We start from the raw sequence: 16,909 nt of genomic DNA on the forward strand, positions 1-16,909 counted from the left end.
GCCAGCGGTCCACGCTCGGGTCGTAGAGCTCGGCGCTGGCCAGCGTGGTGCGCGCGCGGTAGAAGGCGCGCTGCCCCGCGCACTCGCTGTCGCCGCGCCGGCACCCGGCCGCCCCGGGACGGAGGCGCTCGGTGACTCGGTGAGTGCGGGGTGTTCGTCAGAGCAGCGCGGCGCCGGCCTCGGCGCGCTCGTGCGGCAGCGGCGGCGCGGCGCGCCAGCGGTCCACGCTCGGGTCGTAGAGCTCGGCGCTGGCCAGCGTGGTGCGCGCGCGGTAGAAGGCGCGCTGCCCCGCGCACTCGCTGTCGCCGCGCCGGCACCCGGCCGCCCCGGGACGGAGGCGCTCGGTGACTCGGTGAGTGCGGGGTGTTCGTCAGAGCAGCGCGGCGCCGGCCTCGGCGCGCTCGTGCGGCAGCGGCGGCGCGGCGCGCCAGCGGTCCACGCTCGGGTCGTAGAGCTCGGCGCTGGCCAGCGTGGTGCGCGCGCGGTAGAAGGCGCGCTGCCCCGCGCACTCGCTGTCGCCGCCCGCCGCCACCAGCACGCCCTCCGCCGCGCCCGCCGCGCAGCCCGCGCGGGCTTCCTTCAGGCTGCACACCTCCTCCCACGAGTCCTGAAACATATATCGTACGGGTCGCTTTGTAGCACGTTGGAAGATAATTGTAATTTCGATAGCCGCATTTTGTCATTCACGTTTATATTGTATTTATGGTGATAGGACGATGGAACTACACGTGTATAGTCGTGATATGACTTCGAGACTATAAACTATTATCTTGGGTATCGGCGATTTTGATGGCGAACATATTTCATATTTCAAATACATGTCGGTTCTTTGGTTTTTAGACAAGAACGATGAAGGTTCGTGCATATTCATGGCGAACATCGAAATTGCCAAACACAAAATTCAAGGAAATCCCTTGAAATTACGACCACTTTTCTTCCAGGGAGGTATCGACTACCTACTTTTTAGTTAGTTTTCTATAAATAAAAAACTGAATTATTTTCCCAAACGCCCCGTACACTATATTCACACTAGACAGTGGCACTCACATCGTCGAAGCTGTACCGCTCGACGGAGGCGAGCACCTGGCGGCGCGGCGCGTTGCCGCCGATGACGTAGAGGTGGTCGCCGAGCACGACGGCGGCGGCCTGCGAGCGCTCGCGCCGCATGGGCGCCAGCGCGCGCCACGAGCGCGACGCCGGGTGGTAGCACAGCAGGTCGCGGGTGTGCCGCCAGCTGTGCGTGCACCCGCCCACTACGTAGATCAGACCTGCCAAACACCGGACACTTATGTTATAGACCGACCGCCGCCCAGTCGTCTCACCCCGTTGCCCCCGTACCGCGCAGGCGAGGACTCATTTAAGCGGTAGGTCTATACTATGGTCGAATCGTGTGGTTTGATTTGTAAAGAAATTGTACTGGTAGAAAATTATCTTTTCATAGAATTTAAGAAAAAATCATGTCTCATATTTAATAGCGGAAGTTAGATGTAGCTGTATATTGTGCTTGTCAAAAATTGGCCGATAATTCAGTTAACACAATAACTATAAATAAATAAAATAAAAATAAAAAAGCCCATTTATTCCATAACCAAAAAATTAATTAATTAAAATCTATTTTTTTTTTAATATATTTTGTACACTTAAACTTATATATATATACATTTTTTTTTTTTTTTTTTTATTTATATAATTTGGTTAGGACCCCTCACGGGTAAAGGCCTCCTCCAGTTCTTGCCATCTTTTTCTGTCTTGTGCAGTATTGGGCCAGTCCTTATCTATGTTACGAAGTTCATCTGACCACCTGGCGCTTGGTTTGCCGTGTCTTCTTTTGCCGTCTGGTCCTTTCCACAGCGTGGCCACTTTAGTCCATCTTTTGGTGTGCATTCTAGCTACATGGCCGGCCCATTTCCATTTGGATTTTAAACTGTATTCTAACGCATCTATTATTTTTGTCTTTGCTCTAATATCACTATGTCTTATCTTATCCTTTAGTTTTATTTTCAGAATATTCCGTTCGATAGCCCTTTGGCAGCTTCTAATTTTGTTTTTGGCTTCTTCGGTGTATTTCCATGTTTGACTGCCGTATGTCATAGTTGGGAGTAGGCAAGAGTCTATTACTACCTTTTTCAATTTTAGTGGGAGACTGCTTTTTAGGACTTCTTTCTTACTCCAAAACATATTCCAAGTTTTCTTGATTCTTCGATCTATCTCTTCTAAGTTGTTTGATGCGTTAAAAGATATTTGTTTACCTAAGTACACGAAGCTTTTTACGTATTCAATTTCTGAGTTTTCTATGATAACGGGTGTTTCCTTGAAGTTTGTCATCAATTTTGTTTTTTGTACATTAAGTTCCAGGCCAATTTGTTTGCTAGCTGTACTTAGTGATGAGATCATGTACTGCAAATTTCTAGCTGTTTCGGCAACTAGCACGATGTCGTCAGCGAAGCAGAGATGTGTAAGTTCCTGTAGTGACATTCTTATGCCTCTGTTATTCCAATTTAAGCTTTTAGTCAATTGTTCTAGGACGATTATAAATAGAGTCGGAGAGAGCGGGTCCCCCTGCCGTACTCCTCTCTCTATTTTTATTTCAGGACCGGTATTTTCAAGCTTGACTCTACTTTTGCAATTTTCATAGATGTTTTTAATAATTTCTATGTATGTAGGGTGGACTTTAGCTGCAGTCATAGAGTTCCATATTGCTTCGTGGTCGATAGAGTCAAAAGCTTTTTGATAATCAATAAAGCCAAGGTAGAGTGGTCTCCTGAATTCTGAGTATTTTTCTATGAGTTGCTCTACTACCTGCAGGTGGTCGATTGACTGAAACCTTTTCTGAAACCTGCCTGCTCTACACCAAGATAGGCCTCTACTTGTGGTGTTATTCTTGACTGTACTCCTGCTGAAAAAAGTTTATAAAGACTGGACATTAAGCTTATTGGGCGATAATTAGAAATTTCAGTAGGGTCTCCTTTTTTGTAGATAATAGTTATGTTTGATTCAGTCCATTCCTGTGGTACTTTTTTTGTATGTAGTATCTTATTAAAAATCATAGATAAGGGTGTGAGTATGAATGGACAGCTAGCCTTTAATAAATCATTTGTTATACCGTCTGGTCCAGGACTTTTCCTTGTTTTCAGTTTATTTATTAGCTGAAGTATTTCCTTTTCATCGAAGCTTTTGATTGGACTATGGTGTGTTTCTATTTCGTTGTTTTCAGGAGTATCCGGTTTATTTTCCATAAGGGTTGATTGTCTTTTCTTGTATAGATTTTTATAGAATTGAGTTGCAATTTCCTGTATGTCTTGTCTATTTTCTGTATCGGTAGAGTTGGACTTTAATTTCGATATCCAATTTTTGCTTTTATTAAGCTCTTTGTATGCTCTCTTCATGCTTCCCGATGTTGATAGGTGTTTTTCTAGTGTTAATATTCTATGTTGATTATATTCTTGTTTAATGTTTTTGTTTACTTTTTTATATAGCCTTTTCAGTGTTGTTTTGTCTTCACACAATAACTATAGCGCCATCTAATAGCTATCAACGTCATGGCTCCTCTACACGATGGGCCAGCGCCGGCCACTCCAAGGGCCGCATTTATGTGAGCAAGTGATATTGCTATCTCATTCTCCCGCATGGCTGCGTAATTTGGAGTAGCCGGCGCTGGCCCATCGCGTAGAGGAGCCACCAGAGATGTGATGTGAGTCGTTGGTATATAAATATTAAATAGGTACCTCCATAATGCACGACGCCCATCCCGAACCTGGGCTCGGGCATGCGGCCGGCGCTGGTCCACTCGTCGGCGACGGGGTCGTACACCTCCACGGAGGCGCCCATGTCGGACCCCACCCAGCCGCCGAACGCGTACAGGTGCCCGTTCATGCCCGTTAGACCGAATTCACTGCGAGCTTCTTTCATAGGGGCTATGTTGGACCATTTGTTTGTCTGAAAAATTAAATAACGACCATTGTAGTAGAGGGTTACATATCAGAATACCGAAAATCGATTTACCTAATGTTGAATCACCTATGCTCGTTTGACCTATTTTTTAAATACCTAATGATCAATTAACCTAAGCTCATAACACCTAATGAACGAATTACCTATTGCACGTTTCACCTACAATTGGTTTACCTAAGCTCAGAATACCTATGCTCGATTCACCTAAAGTTGAAACACCTAATACTCGAAATACCTAAAGCTAATATACCTAATACACGAAACACCTAATGTTGATATACCTAATGCACGAAATACCTAAACTCGGTTTACCTAATGATCGAATTGCCTAAAGTTAACATACCTACTGCACGAATTACCTAAAGTCGGTATACCTAATGATCGAATTACCTAAAGTTAACATACCTAATGAACGAAATACCTAAATTCGATACACCTAATGCACGAAATACCTGAAGTCGATGCACTTAATGAACGAAATATGTACCTAAAATAAAAAATATAATTATTGTTTAGTAGAATATTACTAGGACATACAACATTTAGTATACATTTTTTAGCCAAATTATTCAATTGGCTAACTATTTTTTATTATAATATAAGGTCTAGTCATTTGCCAGAGTCGAGACAGGTGCGACGACGAGTAAAGCGAGGAGGAGCGTGTTAGGTTAACTGCGACCAAACAGTGCCAAAACCGACTTTTATTTCATCGTCATGATGTTAACTTACAAAAATTAAGTTTTTGATAAGATAGGATAAGATAACTAATTTTGTATCAGACTTACAAAACATTCTACTACCTAAAAAGTAGCGTTTCAAAAAGTGTATTTTTAAGTTGTTATCCGAACAAACAGTTTCTACTGTAAGATTGGGAAGTCATATGAATTATTGGGTGGAATTGCCACTTGATCATTCGGCAAAATGATATGAATTTTGTTCTAGGTATATAGACTTAAGGTATTCCGTGCATTAGGCATATCGACATTAGGTAATTCGTGTAGGAAGTATATCAACTTTAGGTATTTCGTGCGATAGGTTTAACAGTTTTAGGTATTTCGTCCATTAGGTAAATCAAGTTTAGGTACATCGTTCATTAAGTATATCAGCTTTAGGTGTATCGTCCATTAGGTATATCAGCTATAGGTGATTCGTGCATTAGGTATAATAGCTTTAGGTGAAACGTGCAATAGGTAAAACGTGCATTAGGTACATCGTGCATTAGGTGTTTCGGCCATTAGGTTATTTGAGCTTAGATATTATAAACTTAGGTCAGTCAATGTTTAGGTAAAATGATCGATAGGTAATTTAAAAATAGGTGAATCAAGCATAGGTGATTCAACATTAGGTAAATCAGTTTTCGGTATTCTGATATGTAACCGTAGTAGAGATATTATTTACCATTCCGCAAACACGTCAACTGACAGCCCAATATCAACCTTCGTGTGTTCTGACAAGGTTCACGATGACGCTCCAATAAGCGTGGTATGCAAAGAGTTAATTGTAGAATGCAGAAGAGATGTAAAATGTAAGAAAAAATTATAATCAGTTCCTAGTCTGAGAGCAGAACTAAATGGCACATATGTTTAGTCATAACAGAATTGTCATTAATCTTCATTAGCGGTCGAATTCGAAGCACGAATGTGACTACACTCTATGACTTTCACAGAGAGAGTATTCCACATGTTGTGAGGTTAAGGGTTCAAAGTTCAACACATATGTTCGCAGTTCCAAATGATAGGTGAGATCTCGTGATCTCTAGAAACATTTCTTTTATGGAGTTAACATAAGCTCACAATAAAAACTGAATAAAATGCTACTTCTATATATTTTCAACGCTGTTGAAAATGTGTATCGTGCAGCGTGGTAACACGGCTAAATGTATTCACTCAGTACGGTTTGTCGAGTATAGGGCTGCCATCTCTAAATTCACTGAACCCGGACAATTACTTAAAAGAACCCGGACATTTGGCGTAAATCGATTTTTTTCCCCGGACGTGCATATTTATACGGTTTTTATACAATAATGTCGGTAAATAATTAAATTCAATGGACCGATGGCGGCGATCCGGACGGATGGCGGCCCTAGTCGAGTATTGTATTACCGTGGGGTCGTAGACCTCCCCATTGGCCAGTATCTGGCTGCCCTGCTCACCGCCGACCGCGTACACGCGGCCGCCCAGCGTCGCCACCCCCGGCTGTATGCGCGCGATACCCATCGGCGCCTGCTCTTCCCATTCTCTGTAACATACACGTTCATTTAGGCCTTTTGAATCCCGTACCACAGAATAAGTAATAGTATTATCATACAGAACGGCCACGCACCGCTCCGCCCCGACTCGCATTACCTCGCCCCGCGACTTGCCGCGACATGAATCTGGCGGACTTTTGTTTTGGCGGTCTTCAGTAACTTACTCACACATAAACAATGACGCGTGTACAGACATGCCGCGCACACATACAAACGCAAATGATTTTTGATGTATGGCATGTCCGCCCCGTGCCCGTACCATAAACTTTATAGATCTCAAAGAAGGCGTTAAACTAAAAAGTAAATTTTGAGACGTATGTAGTTAACCGTTTATGCAGGTCGAACTTGAGCACGGAGGACAGGATGTTGTCGGTGGAGCGCGGCGGGTGCGCGCTGGAGTCGTGGCAGGAGCCGCCCGCCACCAGCAGGAAGCGCCGCGCGCGCGCGCGGGGCTCCGCCGCCAGGGCCACTAGCGCGCCGCGACCCGTTTTCTGTAAACAATACGGTATTTTCCTACTAGTCACATCGGTTACTTTTTTAGAACTGTCAAAACGATTTGCTAATATGGAATTTATATGAAACATTACATCGTGACGTCACGGTCGACTCACCTACTTTTTATATTTCTATCCGATTTACTAAATAGAATTTGTGTTTAAAAATAACTCCTATCTATTTCTGTGTTTTTCTAATAATTATCTGGTGCTTTATTTCATGCATGGTGTAAAATAATTTATTTTAAATGCAGTATAATACCCTATTTCGTTTGTTTGTAATGTCTACTTGTTACTATTCATTGAAATTCAAAACCTGAGCTATATGAGCGCGAACCACTACGTTCATTCGTTCATCTATTGACCTCTCTGAGGCTCGATAATAGCAATCATGGAGACGCATATAGATAAACGTACGAACGTAGAGATTGGCGGTAGGCCCCTTATTAACAGAAGGATTATTAGATTTTGAATTCAATTTAAAATCAATTAACATTATCTTTCCCTGCGTTTTGTAATTGTTCTGTATTTTATTATGCCATTCATATGCAAAAAAACCGAATGAATAATCATTTCCTTTTAAAAACGTTGACCTATATTTTTGTAAATACAATACACATGAGTCATTAATAAAATGCGTCACAAACCATTGTATGCAAACTCACCATGTCCACTCTAACCGTCTTCAATGCCACAGCGATTGACGGGTCTTGTACATTTTTAATGGCTTCGTCGAGAATTTGGGGAGCTATAAGCGGAAGGCGGATGCGGCTGAGGACTTCGAAACAATGGCGGCGGCGACAGGCGGGGTCGTGTTCCAGCCATCTTAATGCTGGATATAGTACCTGTAAAGTTAAATTAGTTAATGTAGTGTAGCTAAGCCCTTCTAATATATATATATATATATATAATACCTTTAAACGAGCAATGCTTGTATATTTATATATTTCGGCGATCTCGGAAACGGCTCTAACGATTTTGATGAAATTTGCTATATGGGGGTTTTTGGGGGGCGATGAATCGATCTAACTAGGTCTTTACTCTGGGAAAACTCGCATTTTTGTATGTTTTCCGAGCAAAGCTCTGTCTCCCAGATATTATAATTTTATTAATACAAATACTTGTCTGTCTATTACCTCTTCACGTTGACACAAATGAACCAAGTTAGATGAAAGGTGGTATTCAGATAGTTTGAACCCCAGGGAAGGATGTAGGGTAGTTTTATCAATCATCACCATCATCATCGTTCCACGGAAGTCACGGGCAGAAGCTAGCAGGTTATAAAGCTATTCATTTGAGGCTATAATCGTGTGACTATGACTGTTTTGAAAAGTCTAAAAGTACTAGACCTTACAAATAAGCGTTAGGACAGTTAGTACCAGAGCTCGGATAGGGTGAGCTATTTGCCTTATAATTTGACATGTCTTATGTCATATATAAGGCAAATAGCTCACCCTATCCGAGCTCTGGTTAGTACATACATATACACATTTAAGGTTAAAGTTGTAACTAAAACTTGGGGCCTATTGCATAATAAAACTACAAGCATTTGTGTTTTTGTAAGTAAAATAATAATACAGAATGTAACGTGAGAATTTTCAGCTGCTTAAACAACTCCTTAGCATGATAGTCTGAGGTCTGAGGATTTTTTAGCCATAATACGGACTGCACGTTTTTTGTAGTTTTAAAATGTTCCGCACAAGTTGCCCCATAGGTCCACACCATAGACTAATATTGAATGAAAATGATCAAAGTATGCTGTGGGTAAAGTCTGAATGGTCTGGACAAGTCAAAACATGCTGAAGAGAGTTTTTTTGCAGATTGCTTCTATGTGGGGAGATCAAATTAGACCAGCATCAATTTTGAACCCTAGGTCTAGGATCTTTGCACTTGAAACATAAAATAATACCCATATATTCATTATTGTATTTTTTAATTTAGTATTTACCTGTGCCTCACTTTCAACCTTTAGCTGTTCCGATGACAGTAATGTGACTAACTGAGATAACGGCAAGTCTAGTAATTCATCTCCGCTGGCCACAACATTCCAGTTCGCTTGCGCATGTTCCAGTGCTTCCTCAGCCAGTTCCATGCAGTTATGTGCTTCGGCAAATCTGAAATGTGATTATAGAGTTTTAAATTTAATTGGTTTTTAAATTTTTTAGGGAATTATTCAGTGTTGTTATTTTTTTTTTATCATTATACTCAGGATTAGTAAAGTAAGCATTTCAATTTTAATACTGAGAAATGTAAAACAACATTATTTAAGACCAAATGTTACCTGAATGCTACTTAACTTAGTTATTTATTTCATCCCATCATGCTATGGGCAAACAAATCAATTGATACATTCTACCATAATCTTATGCCTAGCCCAGTATCTGACCACATTATTTTGATTTTAATTTAGAATTTGGATGTTGCTGGATCAATAGCAAATTTTGACAATTAATGATTGATATTTAGTGGCAATGAAAATTGGTTAATATGTGCATATCATTTTATCAATGTTTGATGTAAGTGAATACCTAAAGATCCCCAAAGCATTTGAAGGGTGTAGTTCTCTCCTTAGAAATTCACCACATCCCGTGACCAGTTCTCTCAGTTGTAGCATGTCTGCCGCTATCAATAAATGCTGCACTGTTGCTTTGTCTATTACTACTTCACCTGTGCAAAAGCAAAATATAATTATCCGGAGCTTTTTCAGGACCTGCTTATAAGGGTTACACCATAACCAACTTTTACAGATTAATTGATAAAGGCTTGCATAAATTTCTATAAAAATAATCACAAATCTTGTGCCAACTATTATGAATCAACCTGTACAACAGTAAAATGACATTATTTATTTACCTGTATAAATAAAGTCAATAATAATTGGAAGAATTTCTGGAGGCACACTAGGTAGAGCTACATGTCTTTTCTGACTCTCTTCCAAGCCCACATTAAACATGGCATCAAAGTACGCACAGCTGGCTGCAAGTACCACCCGGTGGGCCTAAAAGGTACAAGGAAAATATATTTTTTAAATATTAGTTAAAAAAAATACCTACATATGAAATAAAATGCTACGACAGAATATAAGGTAATAGGTATTTTATGAAAGTCAGTATCAAAGAGAATATAATCACTATGTTGGTCAGTATAAGCATTCGTTGTAGTTGATGGCAACCAGCTGTAATAACTAATTAAACAGTTAATAAGCAATTAAATAATTCTTATTAAATGTATACTATGAAAATACTTCAGTGTACTGTACCTTAACCTTGGTTTTTCCTGATATTAAGTCTATGTCACAAAATCTGCCGTCTCTTTGGAAATTGCTCAAATTTAGTGAAATTTTATTAGCGTAATCGCGACATTTGTACGGACGAGATCCTTCTTTGTTTGAACATTTCTCAAAAATGTTCGTCGACATTTTGTTGTAAATGTAATTACTTTACTACTTGTACTCACATTAAATGCATGAATATAAAACTTTTACTAAATTTGCTGTCTCAAAATTTCATTACAAATAAATAAACTTAAAAATAAAAACTCGCTTCACTGACAGTTCTATTTATGGCCACATACAGATAAGAAAGAATCGTGCGACGATGGGGAGCAAGGTGCTAAACGATCTGTAGGTTGGCTCACTTGTTAAATTATCCAGTTACATATGAAATATTACATAATCTGTGTAGACTCCTGAAAAAAATAAACAATGATTTGACAGAACCACACTGAATATTTCAAGAGAAACTAGTTTTTGGTTTTCTGATATACAAAATTATTCTATGTTGGCGAATATTAAAAAAGCTTTTAAATGGGGGTCCCTCGTAAAAAAATCGGAAAATAAGAATTGGCAATCGTCGTTGTTATTGGCAGCTTTTGTTGGGGTTCTTGAAGATGTTTTATTTTGGAAGAATATGTGGTTATCACTTATATTTATTTTCATTCTCAATATTATTTATTTGTAAGTATACATGTCGATAATATAAACTTTAGTTAAGGTGTATAATTGCGACAAGACGAACGTAACAAGACTTGTGTTTTTAAATGGAATAAAATAAAATGCGCACTTTAGTAATTTTATAACTTTATTGTGACGTCACATTTAAAGGGTTTTCTGTTTTTAAAAACGTAACGAAGCCATTGCGTAACTTTGTGTATTGGTATTAAAAGGTTGTTAGTCGAAATAAGTTTAAGTGAAGAATATATGCATATGCAAGGAAAAACTTATATTATATATTTTTTATTTCAGCATATGCCTTCATTTAGATGTTAATTTCATGGAGTTCATTTTCTATGTAACCACTGTAATAGTTGCCCTGGATGGTTTTGAATCTTGGTTGAAATACAAGCACAGAACAACTTGTTTAAAGAAGCTTGCGAGCCACAATGGAACTAAGCTTAGCACTGCTGCAGCTTATTTGAAGCAGTGGATGAAGATGCGCTGGTGTGAATATGTTTATTTAAGAGAAAATAATCACACTAAGGTAATCAATTTGAAACATCACTTGCAGAAGATGATTCTTCATTTCTGAGGGCCTACCGCAAACAACAACGGCAGTTTTCTTGTTTACTTCAATTAAGGCGTAATTAGACTGACAGAAAAATGCCCACAATTTGCAAACTTTGGTGTTCACCTACCCCTCTGATCAGGGTGTTATTTAATTTTACATTGATTGTTTCAGGCTTTCTTGATGATGAACATAATCTTGGGTATGATTTTCCTTGTAGGAAAATACTTCAGTGGATACAAGTTAATGTATATTGTGCTTATGGTGACATGTCTCTTTTACAAGATAGCTAAACCTGTTGTTGTACTTGCACATAAAATACAACAAAATGCAGGTAAATTAATATCTGAATTATGGAGGTATTCATTATGGAACAGAGTAATTAATCAAAATCATTTATAGTTTATTTTCTACTACATATAAATATTTTTTGTTGCAGAATCAGATGGTGAATTAGAAGGTCTTATTCCAGAAATCACCGAGGGAGACATCAAGATACTGTCACTGGAGCCTGAGACCAAACATGTTGATGAAAAGCAAAGCCTAGGTTGTTATCATGCCCGGTTAATAATAAAATTAAAATTCTAAAAAAATAATGCATAAAATTTTTCATACAATTATATTTCAGACTATTGGAAGCCAGAAGATGTCCCTATGGAAGATAGTGACAGTTCCGACCATAGCAGTTCTCTTGTTACCAATATGTCAGTAGAAAAAATGCAGGCATTTGAAAAAGAAGTGGATATAACAGATTCCAGTGAAGATGAGTATATACCATTAGGTAAGGCCTGATAACTACAATCCATAATGGCTGATCTCGTGTTACCTAGTTCTATTATAGAGTACAATAAATAAATATTTGCGTATTATTGACTTAGAAGAACTTTCCACTTTAATGATATGTTTATTTACAGTTCAGCAGAAGCAACTTCCTTCTACATTAGAGGAAGTTCAACCATCAGGGACCTGGAGCGGTGCAGCTTACAATGCTTTCTTCAACTTCGCAGGAGCCGTCTCCAATATGGTGTACGCATCTCAGGAAGAAAACAAAAGGAAGCGCATGTCTAGTGTAGACTCTTCAGATGGCTTTGAAATGATTGATAAGAGTGACTTAAATTAAGGACATATCAAGTTAAATACCAGTGACTTAAATTAAACTATTACTAATCATATAGTAGTATTTATTTATGTCTTATAGAAATTATACATTGCATGACATGTTCTCCAATCTGGACATAAGCTCTTGATGCTGTTTTTTCAGAGCTTTTAATCTCACGGCATTAAGAGCATTACGAGCAACCAGGGCCTCTAGCATTGGCCGAGACATCTGAAACAAGATATAAATATTTACCGCAGACCGCCAATTTAATACTATGGCTTTGCCATTTGCATCCATAAAGAAAACGTCATAAGATTGATATTTATAATGAAGAAGTCCAATATAATATTACAAGCTGAAGGAACAATTGTGTTGTGCTAGAGATTTTAAACATATAAACATAACAATCACCTTTTCAACAATATGTCCTATAGCTATTGTTCTCACAGCTGCATTATGTTGTTTGATAATAATATCGTCTGTTTCACTATGGCCAACTTCATTCTGGTAAGCCTCATCCTCTTCTTCTTTAAGAATTGCTGGCAGTTGTGTTAATATCTGAAATGGATTACAGATAAAAGTTATTACCAGAAAATTTTCACATAATTATATGGATAAAACTTAGAAGAATATTGAAGTATCATCATCATTTACCTCGAAATTGTTTGTCATGAGGGAGTCATTGTTGTTCACAACTTCCATTTCAATTTCCCTTCTGCTTTGGGTTGAGCCATCAGTGACAGATTGAAAGCAAGTAATTTGTATCTGCAATACAAAAAGAATAAACCAGACTTTCATAGTATATATTTATATAAAATCAAATAATCATGGTATACTAACAGATGGAGCTTTGGTGCTTTGGTCTGTAAGGAAGGCAGCAAATATTATTCCAACAAAACTGGCATCCATCCTTTGGTACATGGATTGTGTTGCAAGATCTGGAAACAAAAATACCTCTGACTTAATTTAATTACTAAAGCTAAATAATTTGTAATATTTATATTAGATTTTTACATCAACTTCTTAAAACTTTTTAAATATCTAAAATAAACTAAAAAAATGTTTAGCCTATAGGAGTGTCCCACTGATGGGCAAAGACCTCCCCTCTCAGTTTTAAGATAAAAAAAATGTAAACAAACAAACCCATGTTACTTAATTGTACAGCCAATTTAATGTAGCATACATATGATTATTAAGATTTGTTGAATGTCTTTTGTGTCTATAGTAAATCTACAAACAAATGGTTTTTTTTTACAATACTTGAAATGCCTGAAGTAATTGAATATCTGCGATATAAAATAATAATTCAATTAGCAATTGTTTGCATGCAACAAGACCTCTGTTTACAAAGGATCCAGATATTTTTAATGAATTTCTTACCAACATGAGAAGGCCACACAGTAATATGTGGATGGGAGTGGTACCAGCCTACTACCCTTAGCGGCCGACCTACTTCCGCTGCGAGCTCCTCCGCTCTTAATGTAGCCTGCACCAGCTGCTCCTCCGAGATCTCGACACGGTCAGGCTTCTTATCCAACCGCCGTAAAATAACCGATGACACTATTGAAACAAGTGAACCATTGTCGTGGACCTGAAATATGGATTTTCATTTATTAGTGGCTTAATATTAAATAAAACCCGAAGATTTAGCTAAGGGTCTGTGTACCTCTCCAATTAATAGTCCCATTATTTCTTCTTTTTCTGTTGACAGTGCATGTTGAACGCAAACCAAGGTGACATCAGTAGATAGAAGTACTTTGTTTAGCATTTTACAGCTTATTAAAGTAGAAAAAAGAGTAAATAAATTTTGTTGTGCGACTGTTGTTTATCGACGATTGACAGACCAGATGACAGATTTAATTTTTTTATGCTTTTTTGGTAGAAGTCAATACCATAAGGGAGGCTATAGGCCATACTGCCATGTCGCCTAATATTTATGAAAATTGTAAATTCAGTTTAATCCATTGAGTATGTTCAAAATATCTTTTACGATTTTTAAGCTTTACTGGTAAAGATCGAAATAAATTAACAAAATCTGAATACACTGTAGTCTGGCAAAGTAAACACAACTTATCAGTCATCATAGCAAAGAATATAATACTCACTAGGAGAAGAACGGTAACTCCATACAAAAAAAATGTCTCCAACCGTTTATACGTTTATACTAGTGGCGCCGTCTTTGTGTACCAATGGAACTAAAGTTGACAACCGGTTTAGCCTGGCGGGTATTGGTAGGTAGAGTCTGTGCGGAAAGAGAAGAGTCGTGGCAGAAACGGGAACTAACATTTTAAATTTTATATGGCAATCAAACCTTTGACACCTGTCTTGTAAAAAGTAAACAAACTTCTGCCAATGTATATTTTTATTAACAAAAACCGCAAGTTTTATGTATAAAATATTTTCAAAACACGATAAAACCGTACATAAAACCACAAGGAAAATTATATTTAACATTGTTCGGTTTTGTCAGCGGGAAGAAAACGGCTAAACGCCGACTATCGACTTACAAAAAGTCGCGGAACGTATTTCCGCTATTCGCGGGTATTGATGTTGTATTTCATATTAAATAATTACCTATTTAATAAGCCCCCTAAGTAACTTGTCTCCGGTACATAATTGGTAAGTATATTCATTCAAAATATATTATTTTTCATAAATATGCAGGTCATTCATGATCTTTAAAATAACTGACAAATAGTCTTGATACTTGCCATTTTATGCATAATTTATATGTAATTTCTTTTTCAGGATTGTGTAAAAGTACCTACGGTATCTCGAATAAAAGACCGCTAAGTAGGTGATATGCAAGAATTCGTAATCTACGTGCCGGATTCAAGCACATCCAGTTCAGATGAAGATAGTTCTATGAGTGTCCCTGGTTGTTTTGAAGATAGCTCAAACATAAGTGACATTGAATATTTTAATTCAGACTTCGATTACAAAGAATAAACTTTTTCTAATAAAATATTTCTTTATTTGTAGGTTCTGTTAGTTACGAAATTATATTTCATATTTAGCAGTGACTTTTCGGCGAAGTAAAATATCGTGAGATGAGAGAACCGGACATATCCCAATAAGGCCTGTAGCTATACTTGGTCAAGCAGATCTTGTCAGTAGAAAAAGGCGGCAAATTTGAAAAACGTAGGCGCGAAGGGATATCGTCCCATAGAAAATTTGAATTTCGCGCCTTTTTTTACTGACAAGGTTTGCTTGACCAGCTATACTTTTGCACTATTTTTATTCATATTCATATTTATTATTAATAATGTACACATACATTACAAGTCAAGTTTACAATGGGTGAAATATATCCCAGATAAAATTACAGTTCTATTGCCCAATTTCTACCCGATCTACCCGGTTTTAATAACTGTTGGACTGCACAGATTAGGCAGTACATAAATGAGACTCGTATCTTGTTTGGTACTAAAATTACAGTTGTATTGGGCAGATTCTTAAATAGTTTTAGTAGTTTTGTCAATCGCAGTCACTTTTTAGTATCTGAGATATAAAAACAAGTGTGTTTTAAAAAGAAAATTAGTGCCTGCGCTAAATCAGAGGATTGAGTTGACGAGCCGACACCACCACCAGGCTCCGTTTAGTAAGCCGTGGTAAAAAACCGGAACAAAAGGGATTCAAGTATCATGACCTTTAGTGTCGTACTATAATCACGTGACCAGTGTTGTCAGCATAGCAAAAACCATAAAATAGCACTGGCGCGCCCTCAAATCCCACGACTCTTCTCTTTCCGCACAGACTCTATATAGTAATTCTGTTGATAAACATATTTGTTATCTTCATATCACGAAATATATGAAAGGTGCAAATAAACCCTTGTTTGTGGTATTATCAATTGATTTAAATAAAAGGCATGTTTATGTTTATAACATTGTATTAATTATTAAAAAATGTTTTACATATAGAAATATACACTGAAAACTGGCAACTGGCAACTTAATAAAAAAATAGACATTAATAAAGCGCATTCACAAAGTTTTCAGTATAATCAATTAACATGAGGCATGCCTACCTATTACACTTTACACATAGATACACTACACTTTACACACGGCATTTTACACAGATTTCCAACTTGTATTCCTACATTTCTTCACGGTTAATTAATACGCTTTCCAGATGCGTTATGACTCGGTTCCTTCTGAACCCACTAAAGCTGTAAATTTCACTCTGGCTGCTTCAACAGCCGTTGCTCCGCATTTAGCACATTTTATATGTGCATTACTGTAATCCATGTAGGTACAGACTTACAGTCTTAGGTGGTAGTACCGCTACGTTGTATTTATTATTTATAGATGTAATAAATAAAATTTTCGTTATGAACTTTAACCGTGCTTTAACCACAGCAGTTGGACAAAGTCATTGACACATATATTTTTGTATTATGGTGGGTAGACGTACCTACCCTCCATATATTTTATGAACATTGATAAAGACAGTTGGAAGCAAATTATCAATTTTAAAACTTAAACGCGTATAATTAAGTTTTAAGCGTTTTAAGTCCCGTTTTATGATTAATAATATATAAAATTCGTGATAATTTAAATCAGAGTTGGGGGCAATGTTGCTGTAGAAAAATGTTTTTTTATTTTTATTA

General features: G+C 37.9%; 3 protein-coding genes across 3 annotated transcripts; 1 reads left to right on the forward strand and 2 right to left on the reverse strand.

The window, feature by feature from the left end:
- Nucleotides 1-362: 362 nt before the first annotated feature.
- LOC134665164 (actin-binding protein IPP-like) lies at nucleotides 363-10,261 on the reverse strand. The gene is made up of 10 exons (XM_063522018.1): nucleotides 9,953-10,261; nucleotides 9,547-9,691; nucleotides 9,222-9,360; nucleotides 8,642-8,807; nucleotides 7,359-7,538; nucleotides 6,527-6,690; nucleotides 6,054-6,189; nucleotides 3,726-3,936; nucleotides 1,048-1,268; nucleotides 363-607 (listed from the first exon to the last, which is right to left on the reverse strand). The coding sequence occupies exons 1-10, from the start codon at nucleotides 10,109-10,111 to the stop codon at nucleotides 371-373; spliced, it is 1,758 nt and encodes a 585-aa protein (XP_063378088.1). The 5' UTR covers nucleotides 10,112-10,261; the 3' UTR covers nucleotides 363-370.
- Nucleotides 10,262-10,402: 141 nt separating this feature from the next.
- On the forward strand, nucleotides 10,403-12,366 carry LOC134665165 (uncharacterized). The gene is made up of 6 exons (XM_063522019.1): nucleotides 10,403-10,648; nucleotides 10,937-11,171; nucleotides 11,370-11,529; nucleotides 11,635-11,742; nucleotides 11,824-11,976; nucleotides 12,110-12,366. The coding sequence occupies exons 1-6, from the start codon at nucleotides 10,470-10,472 to the stop codon at nucleotides 12,313-12,315; spliced, it is 1,041 nt and encodes a 346-aa protein (XP_063378089.1). The 5' UTR covers nucleotides 10,403-10,469; the 3' UTR covers nucleotides 12,316-12,366.
- On the reverse strand, nucleotides 12,356-14,144 carry LOC134665166 (lys-63-specific deubiquitinase BRCC36-like). Its single transcript, XM_063522020.1, has 6 exons — nucleotides 13,961-14,144; nucleotides 13,675-13,885; nucleotides 13,135-13,232; nucleotides 12,949-13,059; nucleotides 12,706-12,852; nucleotides 12,356-12,522 (listed from the first exon to the last, which is right to left on the reverse strand). Exons 1-6 carry the CDS (start codon nucleotides 14,060-14,062, stop codon nucleotides 12,397-12,399), a joined length of 795 nt encoding a protein of 264 aa, XP_063378090.1. The 5' UTR covers nucleotides 14,063-14,144; the 3' UTR covers nucleotides 12,356-12,396.
- Between the last annotated feature and the right edge of the window lie 2,765 nt (nucleotides 14,145-16,909).

This window comes from Cydia fagiglandana, chromosome 6, assembly GCF_963556715.1.
Source record: "Cydia fagiglandana chromosome 6, ilCydFagi1.1, whole genome shotgun sequence".
NCBI classification, from domain to species: Eukaryota; Metazoa; Arthropoda; class Insecta; order Lepidoptera; family Tortricidae; genus Cydia; species Cydia fagiglandana.

Coding starts and splice junctions, on each gene's coding strand:
- LOC134665166 (XM_063522020.1), bottom strand. CDS start 14,062: ATGCTAAACAAAGTACTTCTATCTACTGATGTCACCTTGGTTTGCGTT. Junction 13,886..13,960: donor TGGGACTATTAATTGGAGAG/GTACACAGACCC, acceptor TCCATATTTCAG/GTCCACGACAATGGTTCACT. Junction 13,233..13,674: donor TGTGTGGCCTTCTCATGTTG/GTAAGAAATTCA, acceptor TTTTGTTTCCAG/ATCTTGCAACACAATCCATG.
- LOC134665165 (XM_063522019.1), top strand. CDS start 10,470: ATGTTGGCGAATATTAAAAAAGCTTTTAAATGGGGGTCCCTCGTAAAA. Junction 11,530..11,634: donor TAAAATACAACAAAATGCAG/GTAAATTAATAT, acceptor TTTTTGTTGCAG/AATCAGATGGTGAATTAGAA. Junction 11,977..12,109: donor AGATGAGTATATACCATTAG/GTAAGGCCTGAT, acceptor GTTTATTTACAG/TTCAGCAGAAGCAACTTCCT.
- LOC134665164 (XM_063522018.1), bottom strand. CDS start 10,111: ATGTCGACGAACATTTTTGAGAAATGTTCAAACAAAGAAGGATCTCGT. Junction 6,190..6,526: donor AAGTTCGACCTGCATAAACG/GTTAACTACATA, acceptor TGTATGTTACAG/AGAATGGGAAGAGCAGGCGC. Junction 608..1,047: donor AGCGGTACAGCTTCGACGAT/GTGAGTGCCACT, acceptor TATATGTTTCAG/GACTCGTGGGAGGAGGTGTG.